Genomic DNA, 21,939 nt, shown 5'->3' on the forward strand with positions numbered 1-21,939 from the left:
GACTAAGAAGACAAACTGTAGTGACGAGTCAAGGCTAAGTTATGATTTTGTACAACTGCAGTGTAACCAGCAGATGAATAATATAATGAAAACACGAGATTTAGCATTGCTCACCTGTCTAGTATACTTGGTTTTATTTGGTAGTAATAAGATCAAATCTTTGAAACAAATTTGTTTCGAAAGGACTCTTTGAAGGCTGAATTTTCTAAATGTTCTGGAGCGTGTTGACAAGCCTTTTTGCCCATTGGTTTTCATGAGAAATTACTAGTAAAAACAAGGTATTCTGGCCACCTGATATTTAATGTTTTGTTCCCATCCATATGTCAAACTACTTGTAAAACTAACAGTTATACAGCTAGGCCAAATTATATTTATATATATATATATATATATATATATATATAAATACACATACTGTATATACACTGTATATATAAATACACATACACATTATATATATATATATATATATATATACATATATATATATATATATATATATATATATATATATATATATATATATATATATATATATATATAAAAACCTGAGCCAAATGTTCTACTGTATCAGTGTAATACATGTATGTGTATGTGTTTGGCAGACTCACACTAGCGCTGACCCCTAGCAGAGAAAACAGACTTGTTTACAGCCTGGGACCCACAACTCATTGATACGAGACAAAAGACTTTTGCAGATAAGACCCATTGCGGAGAAAAGGTCTGTCTACGCTACAATGACTTTTGATATAAATATGATGGAGCAAGGAGCATGCATGACACTGAAGACAAAGATACTGTTGTGCACAGTTTTTGACAAAAGTGTTGCTAATTTTTTGTGGTGACGTTGACAGTGTCGTAACAGAGTAAGAAAACCCCTTCTAAATTATGAATACATGTTATTTGTAGTGCAGGAATTTATTTGAAGCAATGTTACTTAAGTGACCATGTCATATTAAATTTTTATAGACATGTTTTCCTCGAATACTAAATAGCTTTTTATTTAACAATGTGAGAGAGACTATCAACAAAAACATGCAGGAAAAACTTTAAACAATTTAATTAATTTGTATTTGATTGAGTGAAATAAGTATTTGATTCCCTACTAGTCACATTAATTCTACTCGTTGGTAATGTTTCAATGAGGCACACAGGTTAGGACTATCCCTTCACCAAGAAGCTTGGTAAGAAAGAAATGGAAGAACAACAAGAACATGTGCCATAGATCTCACTAGAGTTCCATACAAGATCTCACCAATTAGGGTAAGGATGACTCTGAGAAGGGTAAGTGACCAACCCTGTATTACTTATCTGGAATATGAGGTTTCCAGCATGGCAAAACATACAACCAAAGCAGCAAAGTGGTGGCTAAAGAAGAAGCACATTAAGATCTTGGAGATCTGGACCTTAATCCCATTGAAAAAAATAATAAATAATTTGGATTGAGCTGATAGTTTTGAATGACAGCCCTGAAACTTTTAGGATTTGGAGAATATTTGTAGAAAAGTAGTGGGGCAATTGCTTCTGGGATGTGCACAGAACAACTAAATTATAGGTCTGATTGCCGACAAAGCTTTCTCCACTAAGTAATATGTTACAATTTTGGGGGGATCATATAATCATTTAATTCGGTCAAATGCAAATTATCTATTTAATAATTTCCCAGTATTTATTTATTTTTTAATCTTCTCTGTATTTCTGTTAAAATAAACCAATTAAAAATTTGGGATAGTTCATGTGTAAGGAGTTAACTTAAAAAATCACAAAACCTGCATGACGGATTTTCTCCAAACTTTGCAGTAGGGAGGCACCAGAGTTGCGTATAGACAGAGTTTGGTTTCAGGCGATCTCCTCAATGATTGGTCAAAAGGCACTCGTGTGGTTACAGGGCGCCATGTTTGCTAACAACTTTGAGCTGATACTATGCGTTTGCTGTGCTTCCTCATTAGTTTTTTGACATGTAAAAATACCCTGTTGTGCAAAGTGGGGGCTGCTCCACCCGCTTGAAATGTGCAAAGCTTTTATATCGCTTTCCCAAAAAACGGAAAGAAAAACAAGTTTTGGAAGTGAAGGTTCGCCGCACAACATGCATAACACACCATTAATGACATTGATTGGCTGCGTGTGAACTGCATTTGAGTGTCGACCTGGTAGTTGCAGTTAATTTGTGGTGTTGGAGTTGTCCGACTGTCTTTGAGGCTGTGAAAGCATCAATGGCTGAGCCAAGTGTGTCCGTCTTTGGGCACAAATAAAAGAAAGAGAGCGGCTGCCTTCAATACGACAAATTGTTTGTTTGTTTTGGTGCGATTACGGCAGAAATTACCAGTTTTGCTGTAAAATAGTTTTGTTGCTGATGTTGTTCAAGTGTAGTTACGGCCGACAGTAATCACTTTTGCTCAATAAAATTATGGTTCATGCAGACCACTTCTTTAAAAGTCTTATTGTCTTTTGATACCGAATACATAGCTATGTGTTTATTTTGTTTAGAGTTTAGGTTGGAATTATGGATTTGAATATTGTGCGCTGCATAGATTTTTTTGTGCGCGGAAGACAGGGAAGCAATGCGCAATTGTGCAGGCCATAAAAAAGATTGCTGTGTTTGGCAACCTGCACTTACATAACTGAAATTTAACAGATACTCAATGAGAAAGACTGAAAGATACATTGCATCACACTTGGTGTGCGCCTCTTATTTTAAGTGTGAATCGAAGGGATAGGCGAAGAAACTAAACGCACCATTTGGAGATCATCAATACGACTGTTGACTCCTGCAAGCATCTCCTTCCTCTCTTGTGGGGTCTCTGGACATGGATAGAGAGAGGCACGGAAACTGAAAGAAAGAATAAACACAACAAACTCAATCAACCTTATTTCACAAATATGAAGTAATTTAATTTCCTGTTTATTAGATAATTAACTTGGTTGTGTCAGGAGAATCAATTGGAGAAAATAATTACCATTAATTGCGTGGTTGCATTAAGGAACAGAACATGGCAAGGAATAGAAAGAATCAGAGCTTATGTGTATAACATATCCTTATTTCACCATTTTCTCATAAGGAAAGAAGGATTTCAGAATATGTAATAGTCAAGTAAATAGTTTGTCGACAGTTAATTCAGTTATAAATTCAACAAATAATGAGTAAAAACTGACAGAAACATTTTATAACATACAAAATGAATACAGAATATATGAAAAATAATGCCATATTTAAATAAGGATTAAAGTAACTGAGTAAAAGAGAGAGGAGCAATCACCGTCAGCAAACTTTACGTTCAAAAAAGCCATTTTGCTCGCTCTTGCACAAAAGGAAAATAGTTTGGAGCCCAAAACGCTTATAAACTTTTATAGGTTTTAATCATTTTACAATGTTACCCGCTACAAAAACAGAATATAACAAAGACAAGTACAGTGTAAATGTGTAACGGATGCCGGCTCATGTGGCTGTGCGATAGATAGTATGTTTGTTAAAACTCTTTATTTGACATCTTCAAACCTGTGCCGCACAGCGAGATGACAGTTCGTGGACAACTAATTCGGATACAGAGCTAACATTTCAACATTAATGGCAGTAATTGAAACAAGGGAGGAAATTACAAATACAATTGATTGTAAATATTGTGCAGTCTCCAACTGGATAAAAAGCTGCTTAACCAAATGGAAGCAATACCTGAAGAACACATATCTGCAGCGCTAAAGATATCTTGTGGGGTACCCCAGGGGCAAACATTCTTCAAGCTCTATAAAATCAACATTTGTATAGTTATAAATGCTATTTCCAGACGATCGGACTGTGTTTTGTTCAGGAAAGAACACAAAGAATATAAGAATATAAACAGAAGAAATAAATACATTTTAAATATGGTTTCATAAAAACAGACTTCAATCTCAGTAAAACTAAAATAATCGGAAATCTCATATAAAAAATATACAACATAAGGTAGCAACAAATACTTCAATAATGAACAAAGCCAAAAGTGTTATTGTTATATTAATCACACCATATTCTCTACTGCTCGCTAGTTTTATTATCTGAGTTATTGTGTAGAAATATGGGGAAATAACTAAAATGTACGCTTAATTCATTAACTGTGTTAAGTTAGGATATTTCTTCATGTTGGTGATAGAAAACATTCAAACCCTTTATTTATTGAATCAAAAACAGTAAAATTAAATGATTCAGTGGAATTTACATTGCAAGAAGGAGGCTGAAGCAGGTTGCTGACCCCTCTGTCAAGTGACTACACCTTAAATAGCCTTTTAGTACAAGACACTCACCCTTCACAGATCTTCTTCACCCTGTTCTTCAACTGGTCACCTTGGAAGAAAATGATGAAGACAGACTTGTGGACCTGGTCTCCCTGTTAAAAAAGTGTAAAGCGTTTGTTTTTTACTGCACTAACATGAAAGCTAGATTTTTTTTTCTGAATACTTCTTACTCATTAAACTATACTCATCAAACTAGTAGAAGATATTTTATTTTGTATTGTGAACTGACTGTAGCGGGGTCCTCAAGTGGGTCCTCAATCTCAGCCTTCCGTAAGAAAACATTGCCTCGACACACCCGCCACAGCATCCTCTCAAAGGTTGGAATCCTCTCCCTGCTGATCACTCCAGCAACAAACCTGTATGTTGACAACCCGAAAGCATGTAGGAGGAAAATTTATATTTTTCATGCTTCAAATGATTTGTGTTTACTGTTGTTTACCCAGTTATTTCTGATTGTACTTCATAAAAGCTGAACCAGCCACCTTTGCATTCAATTATACTGTACCAGAGTCATGATTCTGCCTTGTTAATAGCACAGCTATTCCTTTTAATATAAGGCATGCCATTTTATAATACTAATGTTATGGGCTGTTTTAATATGAAGGCTTGAAAACGTTTGGATTTAACTTTAGTTTCACAAAGTACAAAATGTGATTATCAAGCTGTAGCCACCCACAGAGACAAAGAATGAATGAATGACAAGAGGCTTCACTCCGTTTCTTTCATTCCGCTATAGATAGATCAAAAAGTTATGGGCATATTTTGATTTTACTTTCAGGAAATGTCAGAAATAGAACAAACACCAATTAATTACATCTTGGGGCTGATCCGGATTCGACTGGATTCAGGACAGTTTTACAATTAGGAGGTAAGCCCTAGTGGAGGTCTGTGTTGTACTAGTTATTACATATTTTGACATATTTCAATGCCTATTGGATGTTCATAGAAAGATGATATTGCTTGCATTCAATAAAGTATTTTAATATCGCAATGTATTATGTTAGGATGTTCATGCTGTGCTGGACTTTGATGCAATTCCCTGTCCTTCTCCGACCTCCAACTGGCCTGCTTGCACTATCATTCATACAAAGTTATACTACTGCAATTTCACTGTGTGACTCTTTCCAGTCTTAAGTCTTCGTCATTCTGATGTTTTCTGTTGTGCTAGACAGCAGCTGTCATTAATTACTTGCAAGAACAGTGATCGCATAAATTTAATGACATATTTAATATACACAGGAATGTAATTGAGGGTGAGTGAGTTTGCTCTGTGTTTTAAAAAATATGGGTCGGTTAGCATTAAAAACTTGTGAGGTGCCATTATATAATCATCTGGCTAGCTTTGTGCCTGCGATCTGCATGCAATCATTCCGTGCCCTGGCCTACTTCTTATAATTGTGCCAAACTTAACCACAAATCAGAACTTTACACTGGCCAAACAGGCCGGACTTTAGGTGCGAGGTTGGCCCAAACACGGTACGACTAGCCTAGTGTGACTAGGCCCTTAATTGGTAAATATACTGTATGTAGCTCTCATGTTTTACCCCAATCTGAGTGGAGCCCCTCTGCCCCCTTCGTTGCCCTCCATTAGAGCTGAAGACTCTTCCAACAAATTGGGATCTTCCATCTGACAAAAAAACTTGGACTTCATTATTTTGTACAATCTAGAAGTTAAGTAAAAATGGAGAGCTATAAAAGAGAACAAACCTCGTCAAAGAACTGCTGTGTTCGGCGGAGGATGTGTTTTAGCTCCGTTAACTCCAAGAAATTCTTTTTCAGGGCTTCCTGGTTGGTGTTTATCTCCTTCAGCTCATTCTCCAACTTCTCAAAGGTTGCCTGCCAAACACAAACATTATTCTTATACTTGCTTTTTTTTCTTCACCTCAAGCAGCTCTCCCTGCACTGTGGCCTCCTAATGCTAGCCTTAATTAACCAAACATTAGAAATTAAAATCATCTCCACTGTTTTCTCTGCTAGCTCTTCTGTCTCATCCTCTGTCTCTGTGTTTTCAATCTCTGTCCACAAGGTCCTTAATCTCTTCCCTTAAGCTCTCTCTTGATCTTCCAGTGTAGCCAACTCGTAAAAAAAGGAAAGTAGCTATTGGCTGTCATAAAAGTTGGTAGATGACAACATTGCCTCATTTGCATAATTGATTACAATAGAGTAGACGCTATAGGAGAGAGGAATAATGTATTGGTATACATAAAAAAATAGTTAAAAAATGTGAATAATGATTAGAACTGTTAAGTTATATTTTTCTTTATTCTACATTGTTAAATGTTAATATACAATTTGCTCAAAAGACTGAAGGGTTGTGATATTCAGGAACAAACCAAATCTATTGACTGGCTCATTAACATGAACAATAGGTCTGTTTTTATTTGAGGCGTGACAGTGATGAAACACTTAAATTAATCTCACTGTGTAAACCAAGGCAGAAACAGCAGCAGCTTTACACAGAGTGTGTGCGCATCGCCTCTCTGTTCTGACTGGAATGGAATGGAACTTTAATTTAATTGCACTTAAAAGTACAAGGAAATTTGTTTTCAGTACAAGCTATCTAGGAGCAGACATTCAGTAGATGGGGACCCCTGTGAGGTAAGGCTCAGCTGCCTCTTGTACGTTGATGACATTAAGAGTGATACGCGCTATCAGGTCTCCAAAAGTCGCTAGATTTGTCGTAGGTCACTTTTGACAATGAATGTCGCTAAGAGGATTTAGCGAGAAAGTCGCCAAGTTGACAACACTGCGCTGAGGTGTGTGTGAGAGCTACACACACCAAGACCTGCCTTACGTTGCCTCTGCCTTTGGTTTACATTGCATAGTGCCTTCCGTGATTGTCTAAATTTAGGCACAAGAACTTATGGATTGGTCTTGGACTGGTTATTTATGTCAATCAATCAGTTACTCCAACTACGACATGTTGCGAGGAATTCATTATTATAAAAAAGATATGGAGTTGAGAATAGGGAATCATAAGCGTGAGAACTGTCAAGTGTGGTGTGAGAATGGGTTGAATTGTGTGACTGTCACGCTCAAAGCGTGAGGCTTGGCAGCTTTGTGACTTGTCCAGGGTGTACTGTACCCTGCCTTCTGGCCAAGTACAGCTGCCCACCGCCCCCCATCGCGCCTCTAAAGTCGAATTGCACTGAGGTTGCACATTGTAATAAAAAATACTAGAATTATCTATACTTTTCAAAATAAAGGGCACCACAAAAAGTGTCATTATTGACTTCATTTTAAATGAAAATCTTATGATACATTAAACCTACGTTTCGCGTTTGAAGAACAATTTTATAAGATTGGAATTAAAATTAAAAGGCATTAAAAACACTGGGGTTTTTTATTGGACTCAAACAACAATTAGTTGCGTGAAGCTTCAGCTTATTCGTTAGTTTTGAAGCCCAAATACCTCCATATTGCGCTTCACGCACCAACTTAATTTACCAGTTGAATTGTCGTTTTTTTGTCATTCTGCCTCTCCACACTTTCTGCTTGTATGCGCTCTGTGCGTGTGTTGACACACTCAACATGCGTTTCGGGTCTGTAAGTCACCGCCGCACGGCAGCATGCGGATGAAAAAAAAGTAACGGTATTTTTCAAAGACAGTATAATACCTTTTTTAGTTCATTAGTACTGCGTTCCTTTATAAGTACTGGTATACTTACAACCCTACATACAGTACATGCATACAACAGAAGCTATACTGCATTTTGAATCAATGTACTCAGATGTACTCTTGACTGGTCCCTTTTTAGAGTTTTGCATTGGTTTACTTCTTTTTGTATTTGTCTAAACTAGTGACAAGTTATACAAAAAGTGTGTACAACAAAAATGTTGTTGTCGTAGAACAGATTAATTATGTTTGTATTATTTTTGGATGAAAAATATTTGACCACCATCCTTAAATGGTTTGTATTTGACCTTTGAGAGATCACTGTATTAAATAATATTCTGTATTGATGGTCCCCAAGTTTTCCTGCCTGGTTTGTCTTCTAAACTAGTTGTAAACAAATTATTACCTCCAGATCGATCATATCCCTTGGAAAAGGCACCTCAGGATTCTCCCCAGTGTCGACAGTTGGAATGTTGGCTTTCTTGATCTCCTTCTCCACAAACCCTGTTCAGTAGAGTGAAGGAACACATTGCAGCAGTTGTCAGTATATTTAGACTCACATTAGAGCCTCACTCATGCCAAATGTAAAAGGTAAACATATAAGCTGCATTTCTGATGTATTTACTCAACTGAAGAAATAGAGCATTAGAAACTGAAGCTGGGCATATGATATATTTAGCTGTGACTGACTGACTCCATTTACTTACTTAGTTTCCGGTCCATCTCCTCACATCTCCTCACTTCATTCACAAACTTGCGCTGGAACACGTTCACATCTGGATTCAGCTGCAAATGGAAATGTCAGGTATATGACATTAATTGTAAAATAAAGAAATAATACATATTTGTTGTGTGTTTTTTCATTGGTTTCAAGTTAGGAACAAACAATTAATGAAGATACAAAATGTATAGTGTTAATTTTTAATGCAAGTGATCCGACTCACATCCCTAAATTGGACCATGCCAAGTTCTCCCAGTTCACTGACACAGCAGTAGGCCGCCTCAGATTGGAGAAACAGCTGAGCCAGGGTCATCTCCTCACTCCTGAATAGTTCCCCCATGATGACCAGCACACTCCAACACAACTATAGTAATTCCTGCACAAATTACAAAAAATATGTATAAGAAGATGACTTGATGTTACATATGCACATGGTCAAGACTGTTGGTCCCTCTTTGCCAACAAAGGAAAGAACCACAAGAATCACTGAAATAATTGGAAACTTGTAAAAGTGGTCTAGAGAAAAGCGTGCTGAAAATTAACAAATGAAATACCAACATTACTTTTAAATTGTGGTTCAAGAGAATAAAAAAAAATTAAATAAATAAACTGTCATGGGGCGTGCACAATCTGCTGCTCCTTCGTCTGCACGTGCCGCAGGACACGCCCATACACACTCTGCTTCTGCTGCCACGCGCCAGCACAGCTGTGCGCAATCATCAATCGACACACCTGCTGCTGATGACATCACTCCCCATAAAAGCCAGCGTGTCCAGAGAACCAACGCTGGAACGTAGTCTCTGCTTGCAGTAAGCTTTCGTCTCTGGCTCCTCACCTTTGTTTGCTCGCTCCTTGTGACCTTCGACCCTTGTGCTCATTTGTCTCTTGTTTTCCCCAGTATTCCCTCCGTCGCCTTGGAAGTGAGCAGTGCGCCTCACTTCTCTGGACCCCTCTGGATTCTGATTTGCCTCCCTCGATCCTCGACCCCCACTTTGGACTTGGACCTCTGGACGCCCCTCTCAGCCCCACGGACCCCCGCTTGTTTCACGGACTCTCCTACCTGCCTCGCCCTACTGAACTGGTCACCTTCTCACTCAACACGCACTTACAACAACCACTGGTAAATATTCATTGTAACGCTTCACATAGTCCTGCAAACATACACAGTAGCATACACACTCCACCACATCATCAAGCTCTAAATAAACTATTGAGCTTATTCTTGTTGCTGTGTCATCTCCTTCCCCGTCCAACATAACAGTACGTTCCAGCCATGTCGGAACCGGACAGCACAAGCAGACCCAAGTCCGCGTCCCTTCCTCGACCCCCCACGGCTCCTAACCTCACGGCCATGCAAGCTGAGATTCAGGCCCACCACACTCGATTTTCGAGCCTAGAGAACAAGCTTGATGTCGCCTTCGCTAGCCTGCTGGCTAGACTGGAAAGCCTTAGTCCAAGCCCTGCTCCTCCACCTGTGCCGAATTACAGTGCTCCGGCAGCCGCCACCTCCTGGAGCCCCTCAAACCCCCGGGAACCCAAGATCTCCAGCCCCAGTCCCTTTGAGGGGGATTTTGAACTTTGTCGAGGTTTTTTGGTTCAGTGTGAACTCATTTTTAAGCACCAACCACCTCGCTATGCTTCTGATGGAGCGAAGATTGCATTTGTGTTTTCATTACTCTCTGGACAGGCTCTCAAGTGGGCCACCGCAGCAGTAGACAAGACTTTGGGGCTGAGCACCAACTATGCTGCTTTTCGAGCGGAGTTCCAGGCTGTGTTCGATCACCCCGTGGACGGGGGGGATGCTGCTTCACGACTGCCCTCCATCCGACAGGGTTCCCGCTCGGTTGCGGCCTACACTCTTGAGTTCCGCACTCTGGCGGCCGACAGCGAGTGGGGAGACAAGGCGCTCCAGAGTGCATTCAGGAGAGGACTGAGTGACGAAATCAAGGACGGTTTGCTGAGAGACCGACCTACCTCGTGTCGAGCCCTCATCGACCTGGCTCTTATTTGACCAAAGACTCAGTGAACGAGCAGCAGAGAGAACGCAGGCTTCTGCTAGTTTTCCAGCTAGCTCATCTCCGAGACCCAAGTTTCGACCTGTCGACCACGCCGCCGTGTTTCAGCCTACACCTCCGTACATGCCAGCAGCAACTGTGGAACCCATGCAGTTGGGCAGGTCACGCCTAGAGGCAGCAGAGAGGGAAAGGAGATTCAGGCAGCATCTCTGCCTCTACTGCGGACTGGCTGGTCACCCCATCCGGAGCTGCCCGACGAGGCCAAAAGACCAGGCTCGCCACCAAGGGGGTTCCTGGTGAGCCACACAACTGTTTCCCAAATCAAGAGAGACCCAGGCATTCTCTTTCCTGCATCCCTGTCATGGAGCTCTAGGACTCTGACCGTGGGGGCCTACCTGGATTCAGGAGCAGACGAAAGTTTCATGGATCACGAGTTTGCTCGCCAAGCAGGAATAACCCTCATTCCACTGGAGACTTTCCTGCCGGCACAAGCTCTGGATGGACATCCCCTCGGTCCCATCAAGCACCGCACCGAACCCCTGTCTCTGACCCTCTCGGGGAATCACACCGAGACCATCAGCCTCTGGGTGCTCGACGCTCCCGTGGCCCCGCTTGGCGTCGGGCGATCTTGGCTTCGACAGCACGACCCTCACATATCCTGGTCCACGGGCAAGGTCCTTGCATGGACCACTGCCTGCCACGCTAACTGCCTAAGGTCGGCAGTTCCCCCAGCCTGCAGGGCCAAGCCCACCTCACCTCCCACTGATCTCTCCTGTGTTCCCGCTGCTTATCATGACCTTTCAGCGGTATTTGACAAGGTACGTGCGCTGTCTCTTCCCCCGCATAGACCTTATGACTGCGCTATCGACCTGATTCCCAACGCTGTCCTTCCCTCCAGCAGACTTTACAATCTGTCTTTACCAGAGAAGAAGGCCATGAAGGACTACATCACTGAATCCCTTGCCTCAGGTATCATCACCCCCTCCAAGTCCCCGGTGGCAGCAGGCTTCTTCTTCGTGGGGAAAAAAGGACGGTTCCTTGAGGCCTTGCATTGACTACAGACAATTAAACTGCATTACCATCAAGAATAAATATCCCCTACCCCTGCTGAGCTCCTCTTTTGAGCCCCTTGCTCCTGCCACTATTTTCACCAAGCTTGATCTCCGAAATGCCTATCACCTGGTGCGAATCAAAGAGGGTGATGAATGGAAAACGGCCTTGAACACCCATCTCGGGCACTTTGAGTACAAGGTGACGCCATTCGGCCTTACTAATGCACCGGCTGTTTTCCAGGCCCTCGTCAATGACGTTTTACGGGACATGTTGGACCATTTCGTTGTCGTGTACCTTGATGACATTTTGATTTTTTCCCAGAACCTGCAGGAGCACCAATGACATGTCCGCCTGGTCCTCCAACGCCTGCTGGAAAACAGATTGTTCGTCAAAGCAGAGAAGTGTGAGTTTCACGCACCTTCAGTGGGATTCTTGGGTTTTGTTGTTGAGAAGGGCCACATAAGAGCGGACCCTAAGAAGATTGAGGCGGTACTGGAGTGGCCCCAACCCACCACCCGTACGGAACTGAGACGGTTCCTGGGATTTGCCGGATTTTATCGACGTTTCATCAGGGATTTCAGCAAGGTAGCTGCACCTCTCCACACACTCACTTCTACCAGTATTCCTTTTCTGTGGACCAGGGAGGCCAGTGAGGCTTTTAGAAGATTGAAGAGAAGTTTTGTCTCTGCCCCGGTCCTCGTCCATCCTGACACGGACAACTCCTTCATTGTGGAGGTGGACGCGTCGGATTCTGGGATTGGAGCAGTGCTCTCCAACGCTCCCGTAAGGACAATCTTGTACACCCTTGTGCATTCCTTTCTAGGCGCCTCTCTCCAGCTGAACGGAATTACGATGCTGGTAACCGAGAACTACTAGCTGTTCATGAGGCCTTGGCAGAGTGGAGACACTGGTTGGAGGGAGCGAAACACCAGTTTCAGGTCTTGACGGACCATCGCAACCTGCTCCACATTCGTTCCGCCAGGAGGCTTAACGACCGTCAGGCTCGCTGGGCCAATTTTTTTAGCCGTTTTGATTATACGCTCTCGTTTAGGCCAGGCTCCAGGAACACAAAGGCCGACGCCCTCTCCCAGCAGTTCTCGGAGGAACCAACTTGTTCGCCTACGGCAGAACCCACCCTTCCTCCTGCCCAGATAGTGGGCATGGTCACTTGGGAGGTGGAGGAACAGATAAAGACCGCCCTGCGTTCTAATCCGGCACCAGGTGGCGGCCCGCCCAACAAGCTGTTTGTTCCCCGTGAGTTCCGATCTAAGGTGCTGGATTGGGGGCATTCCAGCATCTTCTCCTGCCATCCGGGGTTTCAACGCTCGCTATCCTTCATCCAACGACGGTTCTGGTGGATGTCTATGGCTTCTGACACCCGTGAGTTTATCGCCGCTTGTACAACATGCTCCCGCAATAAAGCTTCCCACAGACCTCCAGCGGGCCTCCTGTGCCCACTACCTGTCCCCGGCCGTCCCTGGTCCCACATCGCATTGGACTTCGTGACAGGATTCCCAGTGTCCCGAGGTAACACTACTATCCTTACCATTGTCGATCGATTCTCGAAGGCTGCACATTTTGTTCCCCTCCCCAAGCTTCCCTCCTCCTCCGAGACTGCTGACCTTTTTGCTCTGCACATTGTAAAACAACACGGTATCTCGGTGGATATTGTTTCAGATCGTGGTCCGCAGTTCACTTCCCGGGTGTGGCAATCGTTTTGCAAGGGGATTGGGGCTACGGTCAGTCTCACCTCTGGGTATCATCCCCAGACCAACGGTCAAGCGGAGAGGGCCAACCAATGCGTGGAGACCATGTTGCGTTGTGTTGCCGCTCGCCAGCCTGCCTCCTGGAGCAAGTACTTGCCATGGGTCGAGTATGCTTATAACTCCATGAAGAGCTCGGCCACCGGCATATCTCCCTTTGAGTGTTCCCTAGGATATCAGCCTCCTATGTTTTCCCAACAGGAGGTCGAAGCAGCAGTTCCCTCCACTCGAGCCCACATCAAACGCTGCCATAAAATTTAGAGGACCGCCCGGGATGCACTCTTGAAAGCCTCCGAAAGGATGCGCCATAGTGCTAACAGGCGCCGCATCCCGGCACCATCATACCAACCTGGACAACAGGTGATGTTACGCGCCAAGGACCTCCATCTCCAGGTACCCTCCCGGAAATTGGCACCTCGATATGTCGGGCCTTTTTCTGTGGAGGCCATTATCAATCCTGCCTCCATTAGACAGTCTCTCCCGCCTTCTCTTAAGAGGCATCCCGTGTTCCATGTGTCACAGATCAAACCTGTAGCAGAGAGCTCTTTTTCACCCCCTGCCCCTACCCCTCCCCCTCCTAGGATCCTCGAGAGTGGTGACCCAGTATGGTCAGTCAAGGAGATCCTCAGGGTTCGTCGGTAAAGTAGAGGACTAGTGTACCTAGTAGACTGGGAGGGCTATGGACCAGAGGACCGATCATGGGTACCGGCCTCCTATCTGTTGGAGGATTTCTACCGGGCTCACCCTGAGGCTCCCCGTAGCTCGTCAGGAGCCTCGCATAAGGAGGGGGGCACTGTCATGGGGCGTGCACAATCTGCTGCTCCTTCGTCTGCACGTGCCGCAGGACACGCCCATACACACTCTGCTTCTGCTGCCACGCGCCAGCACAGCTGTGTGCAATCATCAATCGACACACCTGCTGCTGATGACATCACTCCCCATAAAAGCCAGCGTGTCCAGAGAACCAACGCTGGAACGTAGTCTCTGCTTGCAGTAAGCTTTCGTCTCTGGCTCCTCACCTTTGTTTGCTTGCTCCTTGTGACCTTCGACCCTTGTGCTCATTTGTCTCTTGTTTTCCCCAGTATTCCCTCCGTCGCCTTGGAAGTGAGCAGTGCGCCTCACTTCTCTGGACCCCTCTGGATTCTGATTTGCCTCCCTCGATCCTCGACCCCCACTTTGGACTTGGACCTCTGGACGCCCCACGGACCCCCGCTTGTTTCACGGACTCTCCTACCTGCCTCGCCCTACTGAACTGGTCACCTTCTCACTCAACACGCACTTACAACAACCACTGGTAAATATTCATTGTAACGCTTCACATAGTCCTGCAAACATACACAGTAGCATACACACTCCACCACATCATCAAGCTCTAAATAAACTATTGAGCTTATTCTTGTTGCTGTGTCGTCTCCTTCCCCGTCCAACATAACATAAACTTACCAGGAGAAAAAATACAGTATTTTTAACTAGGGCTGCACGATAATGGGCAAAATAGAAATTACCATTATTTTAATCAATATTGAAATGACGATTATACTTTATGTTAGGTAAAACACTGTTGGGGGGAGAGTTGAAAAAGGCAAAAAAAATTATTAATATATCTAAAGACAAATATGTGAGTTTTGGTTCATTATCTGTACTGTAAAGTTCAAATTTGAATGACAATAAAAGGAAGTCTAAGTTCTAAGTCTATTATTAGTATCGATGTGTCAGCTTTTTCCCATCACTTGATGCCTTTAGCTAATTTGTTATACTTTTTTTGGTGCCATAAAAAACAGCCACGTTTCATCGGTGGCCCGCGTGTCATCAATTGGACTTAATCCCGTGCTTCTCCGTAGGAAGCAGATAACATTTTGCAACCCCTCCCCACTTTCCCTTTCGACTATATAGTAACAGTATCATTTGCCCATAAAATTGTTATTGTCATGATTTGGCAGCTCTGTTGCTGCCTGTCTTTTTTTAGTTGCAGTGCATGATTTCTGGATCATGTTGCGGAGTCACTTGCGCGCACACCTGATACTCATTTCCTCCTGACTACTTAAGCTCTCGATGCCAGTAGATTCCTGATGGTTCATGCTCATCTCTTCTACTTTGGCTCCACTCACGCTTCTCGTTTCCTGTATTGCCGTGTAGTGTTAACTGTTACCGCTCCACACCTTTTGTGTACAATCTCTTATTTGTCCCTATCGCCTTTTTGATTGTTCTTTTTGTTCTTTTTTTTTTTGCTCTGCACTGGGGTCCCAGTCCAGCTAAGCCAATCGTGACAAATCTACTGGCCAACTTGGACACCTCAGAAAAGAAACACCTTGACACTGCGTTCAAAGGCTTTGGTCAGACTCTCGATAATGGCGACCAGCTGCAGCGTTGTTTGACGGCAGCGTTGTTTGACGGCCGCCTTCCAGACGCTGTTGGCCAATGTTGGCACCCTCAGCCAATCAGACGAGCTTTGGGACTTACCCGGAAGGAAGTCACGCCAGGACGGGGACCTTCCGAACTTCACCAGCTGCTATTCCTCCCACTCCTCGGGAGCCCAATACCCCCCCGTACACCCCCGTGAGTCAGGCTGTTGCAAAGACATTCTTCATCAGTGCTCATTAGTTTTTGACCAGCAGCCTGGTTCCTATTCCTCTGAAAAGGCTAAAATAGCTTTTATCTGACAAAGCCGGTTCCTGGAGTATGGTGGTAAGTAAAAATGCTCCCGCTGTGTGCATGTTACTACCCTTGTTTACTAAGAAAATAACTAAGGTGTTTGATCACCTCTTAAAAGGCAGAGAAGCAGGCTGGTTTTTAAGCAAGGAAATCTCTCTGTGGCTTCATACTCCATAGACTTACGTATCCTCTCTGCAGAGAGTGGATTTATGCTTTATGCAGCATCAAGAATGAACTAGCTACCTGTGAGGAAACTGCCACCTTTGACACACTCACTGAATTCGCCATTCGTCTAGACGACAGATTTCGCGAGAGTCGACCCCGTAGTTCCAGCCATAACCAGCGCTCGTCAGCCTAACGACGCTGTGCCAATGCAGTACATTACATTTTTGCACTCCCTGTATCAGACCTGGGCATTGTACGGCCCGCGGGCCGCATCCGGCCCTTTGCGCATCCCTGTCCGGCCCGCGTGAGGCCAATCATAAATTACAAAATAAATTTAAAAAAGTGTCGAGTGTGCAATACAACGGTGCTGCTTTTGTTTTGAAAAGCGTTATTTGTATTACTTCCGTGTGGACGTATGCGCGTGTGCGATTGTGAGTGAATTGAACGGCGCAATTACAAATTACAAAATGAAGTTTAAAAAACATCTGTCGTGCGCGCAATACAACTGTGCTGCTTTTATTTTGAAATGTGTTATTTATGCCGTATGTCCGGAGGGAACCTGTGAGTGAAGGTGCATAGAGACAAGTGATGAGACGCTAAAAAAAGAAAAGTTGATGAGGAATGGCGTGTTTCCAACAAGAGATGGACTGCCAAGTATTTATTTACATAAATTAATGGTAAAGCCGTGTGCTTAATGTGTGGTACACAGGTTGCTGTGTTTAAATATCATTTTAATCGCCACTACACGAAGAAACACGAGGGAAAATACCGGAATGTGTCTGATGAAGCGCGCGCAAGGGAGGCTGATGCGTTGATGGTAAAACTGCAAACCCAACAAGGACTTTGTGCCATATTTCACACCCCCAGAGATGCAGCCGTCAGGACAAGTTTCGTCATTTCTCACAAAAGCGCCAGAAAAAGTAAGGCGTTTTCTGACGGAGAGTTTATTAAGGAGTGCTTATTGGACTTTGTTGCGCTGATAATGCCCGGAGACATGGACTGTTTTTCGCTAACTTTGGATGAGAGCTCTGATGCAGTCAATTAAAGAGACAACCACAGGTAATGACTTGTTCACATAGGTACATGCGTGTTGGGACAAGCTGGCAGGTGTGACAATCCAATCCACTTTATTTATATAGCACATTTAAACAACAAAATGTTTCCAAAGTGCTGCACAACAATATTACAAACAATATTCAAATATTATCCTTAGCTCCACCAATGACTGAATAAAAAGAAAAAACAATTACATATAAAACCAATATAAAAAACAATATAAAATAAATATGATTAAAAACTATTTTTAACAACAGATGGTTGTCCAAATCTGATGGGGAAAAATGTTGGATAATGCAGGATAAAGTGACCATCAAAAGCAATCTGCTTTTGTATAAAGTTAAGTTAGGTTAGATTAAATTATTATTATTATTATTAATTATTATTATTATTATCATCATTATTATTTATCCTACGGTATATCAAAAATAATATTGAGCAAAATGTAATTGAAATATTGTCGTGTGGCCCTCCAGCAGTGCTCGGGTTGCTTATGCGGCCCCCGGTGAAAATTAATTGACCACCCCTGCCCTGTATTCAGATGCATTTGCAGATGCAGGGTGCGCATAAATTCCAATGGGGAGCACGTCTCGCCAGAACACTGGCAAAAATTGTGGCACTCGATGGAAAAATGTTGCACGATGGTTAGCTGTTAGTCCTGCTAGTGCGACTCCAAGGAGACAAGCAGAGCAGCGTGTTGTGTTGACATTTAACTCCAAAATGCTTTGATTTTTTTAATTGTACCCAAATTAAAGACATCCTGGTCAGATGCAGCAAAGCAGCTTTAGAACATAACTAAGTCTCCTCCATGTCACACAGTAAGTTTGATTTTCTTTTCTAAAAAATGCGTAATTTTGTGTCCATAAACACAGAGCTGATGGAACTTTATTTAGGAAAGCTTTCCAAAAGCGTTTCCTCTTGTCAACAGGGCCGGCCCGTGGCATAGGCCGTATAGGCAAATGCTAAGGGCGCCGTCCATCAGGGGGCGCCACGCCAGTGCCACAAATGTTGGAGGGAAAAAAAAAGAAGAAAAAAAAAAGAAAAGTTGGTACTATTATTTCTAAATACATAAAATAATCCCACGTTAATTACAATGCAAAGTAAAGCCTATTTAATAGAAATATTATTTGTTACAACATTACGCCCCCCCTCCCCCGGCACGGTGCGCCCCCTCCCTTCCCGTATCATGACTCTTTTTGGACGTCACCACATAAAAAAAATCAACACAAGATGTCAAAACGGCCAAAACTGTCAGATGCCCAGGGGAGAAAAGAAGGGGAGAAAGGAGAAAAAGACAGAGGTAGCAGGTAGGTAACGTTAGCCTACATGAAATGATTTGTCTGTTACAGAATGTGATAGTAACCTGTCTTTTTACCATTAAGCTAATGTTACATGATTCGGCAATTGCTAATCAATAAATAGCTAGTTCTGTTTTAACGTCGGGTTAATATTGTGGAGGGGGCTAAATTGTTATGGAAAATAATAATGTAATGTTAGGTAATTACAGTACTTCCTGGTGTACAGTAATTTGTAAGTCATTCTAGTTAATGCAATATTAAAAAGCACAAATAGAGAACTCTGTAGGATCCCCTTTTTTTGTAATATAGTTGTTAAAGTCATACTGGTTTGATATCTTGTTTTGTGCAGTGCCTTATTTATATTGTATTTTTAATTTATTTTATGCAACTTGTTGACACGTTTTATTTTGTGTTTATGTATGTAAAAGATGTAAATATAATCATTTAGCACTCGCAATGTGATTTATGAAGACTGAATCTGTTCTGCAGTCGCTATTTTGTGGTCTATATTGAGCCTGTCTTTTTTGTAATAGCGTTTTTGTTTTTTCATTAAGCAGACATATTAATATATTTCCTATATAAAAGAACTTCTAGCAATAAGCATTTTCTTCTTGTCCGGTATTGTGTATCTGAAGTGATCCAGATGTACAATACCGGCGCCTCCCACTGTGCACATTTAGCGTGGTAAAATTAGGTTGAAAATTAGGTTGTGTATTGTAGATCGCACATCTACAGTATATCGCTCAGAAAAGATGGTTTGTATCATTTTTGTGTGTTGCATATTCCACATCGTAACAAAACAGCACAGGTTGATGATATTATATCATGAATGTGGAGGTAAATTAGTGTTTTCATGGGCACAGCCCAAATGCAAAATCTTAATTTGAATAGGGCTGTCTGCACCACTTTTGCAATTGCTATAAATTGAGCAGGCAGTCTTCGTTGATCACCCGCAACACACCCAATAATAATTTTGTGTATTTTTTTGAGTTTACACACGCTGTTCAGCACTTGCTATTTAGCCATAAGCAGATCAATAATATTCACATTTGTATATGTTCAGTTGCAACAGAACCGCAGTGAAATCCATTCAAAGAGCTGCATCCGCCCCCCTTATTTAAAATATGTTTATTGTTATGGTGATCATTTGCATCACACACACATACTATGTGTTTCAAATGTAGTATTCTGGCCACTTATACAGATTAACTTTTCAAAGCAATATTTTCAAAAACTGTTCCTGGACAATATGTATCTCATATGTAATGTACCAATACATGTTATTGAATTTAATTAACACAAAAAGCACACGCTCTATGGTGGTAAAATAATTTTAAAAGGTAAAAAATTTAATTTAAAACAACCCCATGACCCCGAAAGGGACAAGCGGTAGAAAATGGATGGATGGATAGATGAAAAAACATTTAAAACAAAAAAACAGAATTTTATTGTTTTTTATATTGCTATTATTTTAGTCTATTGTTTTTACTATTAATTTTATTATTTTACTTGTTGTGGTTTATTCGTTACTAAATGGTTCAACTGTTTTTAAAGTTGAGTTTTGGTGGGGAAATAAACATCAATGTTTTCAAATTAATGAATAATCGTGTCATTATTCCTGATTACAATATCAATCAAAATAATCGTGAGTATTATTTTTGCCATAATCGTCCAGACCAAGCATGTATGGTGGTGGTGAGTGATAAGCCTGACTGCCAAACAAAAATCTTGGCCCGATAAGTAATTTATATGTAATATAATCAGTAATCGTAAGAAATATAGACACTTTGGTGTATATATATATATGTTCCGTTAAACCCCTAATAGTAACAAACATTTACTATAGTTTCTAACAGGGATGTGGAATAAATCATTAACAATATCTTAAAGGGGTAACTGCCCTTTTTAAGGATTTTTTGTCTATCACGCACAATCCTTATGTAAGACAAGAACACATATTTTTATTTGTATTTTTGCATTTTAACTCATAATAAATGCTAGCAAAAGTCAGCTAAAAATGGAGCCAGTGGAAGTCGCTCCATTCCGCCTATAAAGTGCTCTAAAAAACATCCAAAAACCTACATCATCCTTTTTAATTCATGCTGTTAGTACAGTATATAATGATAAATGATAAATGGGTTGTACTTGTATAGCGCTTTTCTACCTTCAAGGTATTCAAAGCGCTTTGACAGTATTATATGTAATGTATATTCACAATAAAATTTAATATTTAAGTATTTGGCTCATTTTAATTTTAAGCACCGGTACCGGTACCAACATGATTTTGAAACATTTCGGTACTTTTCTAAATAAAGGGGACCACAAAAAATTGCATTATTGGCTTTATTTGAACAAAAAATCTTACGGTACATTAAACATATGTTTCTTATTGCAAGTTTGGCCTTAAATAAAATAGTGAATATACAAGACAACTTGTCTTTTATTAGTAAGTAAGCAAACAAAGGCTACTAATTTAGCTGCTGACATATGCAGTAACATATTGTGTCATTTTCCAGTCTATTATTTTGTCAAAATTATTAAGGACAAGTGGTAGAAAATGAATTATTAATCTATTTGTTCATTTATTGTTAATATCTGCTTACTTTCTATTTTAACATGTTCTATCTACACTTCTGTTAAATGTAATAATCACTTATTCTTCTGTTGTTTGATACTTTACATTAGTTTTGGATGATACCACAAATTTGGGTATCAATCCGATACCAAGTCGTTACAGGATCATACATTGGTCATATTCAAAGTCCTCATGTGTCATGGAACATATTTCCTGAGTTTATAAACATCCATCCATCCATTTTCTACCGCTTGTCCCTTTTGGGGTTGCGGGGGGTGCTGGAGCATATCTCAGCTGCATTCGGGCAGAAGGCGGGGTACACCCTGGACAAGTCGCCACCTCATTGCAGGGCCAACACAGATAGACAGACAACATTCACACTCACATTCACACACTAGCGCCAATTTAGTGTTGCCAATCAACCTATCCCCAGGTGCATGTTTTTTAGAGGTGGCAAGTTTATAAACATAATATAAAAAGAAAAAAAAAGAAAAGAAGATGTTGTGATGCCAAAAAATATCGACGTAATCATAGTAGTATTGTCTAGATACGCTACTGTACTTGGTATCATTACAGTGGATGTTAGGTGTAGATCCACTAATGGCGTTTGTTTACATTTTGACGCCGGTGAGCTACGGTGCGTAGTGAAGCATGTTTAGCTATTCCTCGTCCTGCAGGGATGATACTTGTAAGAAACATACTTTATTTGTCGCCATGGAGGCGAGGATTAATTATTTAGAAGTCGCTAAAACACTG

The 21,939-nt window shown here is 41.7% G+C and overlaps 1 protein-coding gene across 2 annotated transcripts in view; it reads right to left on the reverse strand.

Annotated features, from left to right (window-relative positions):
* Positions 1-21,939, reverse strand: part of LOC133655846 (V-type proton ATPase 116 kDa subunit a 1-like) — a 72,484-nt gene that overhangs the window by 48,212 nt on the left and 2,333 nt on the right. For both annotated transcript variants that reach the window (XM_062056411.1, XM_062056410.1), the window contains exons 2-9: positions 8,830-8,982; positions 8,593-8,671; positions 8,292-8,389; positions 5,977-6,105; positions 5,814-5,896; positions 4,499-4,625; positions 4,279-4,361; positions 2,737-2,830 (exon numbers count right to left, since the gene is read on the reverse strand). In XM_062056411.1, coding sequence (XP_061912395.1) covers positions 2,737-2,830; positions 4,279-4,361; positions 4,499-4,625; positions 5,814-5,896; positions 5,977-6,105; positions 8,292-8,389; positions 8,593-8,671; positions 8,830-8,946 — 810 coding nt within the window. In that variant the 5' untranslated portion in view covers positions 8,947-8,982. The remainder of the gene's footprint in view (positions 1-2,736; positions 2,831-4,278; positions 4,362-4,498; positions 4,626-5,813; positions 5,897-5,976; positions 6,106-8,291; positions 8,390-8,592; positions 8,672-8,829; positions 8,983-21,939) is intronic.

The sequence above is a fragment of the Entelurus aequoreus genome, linkage group LG08, assembly GCF_033978785.1.
Source record: "Entelurus aequoreus isolate RoL-2023_Sb linkage group LG08, RoL_Eaeq_v1.1, whole genome shotgun sequence".
Classification (NCBI taxonomy): Eukaryota; Metazoa; Chordata; class Actinopteri; order Syngnathiformes; family Syngnathidae; genus Entelurus; species Entelurus aequoreus.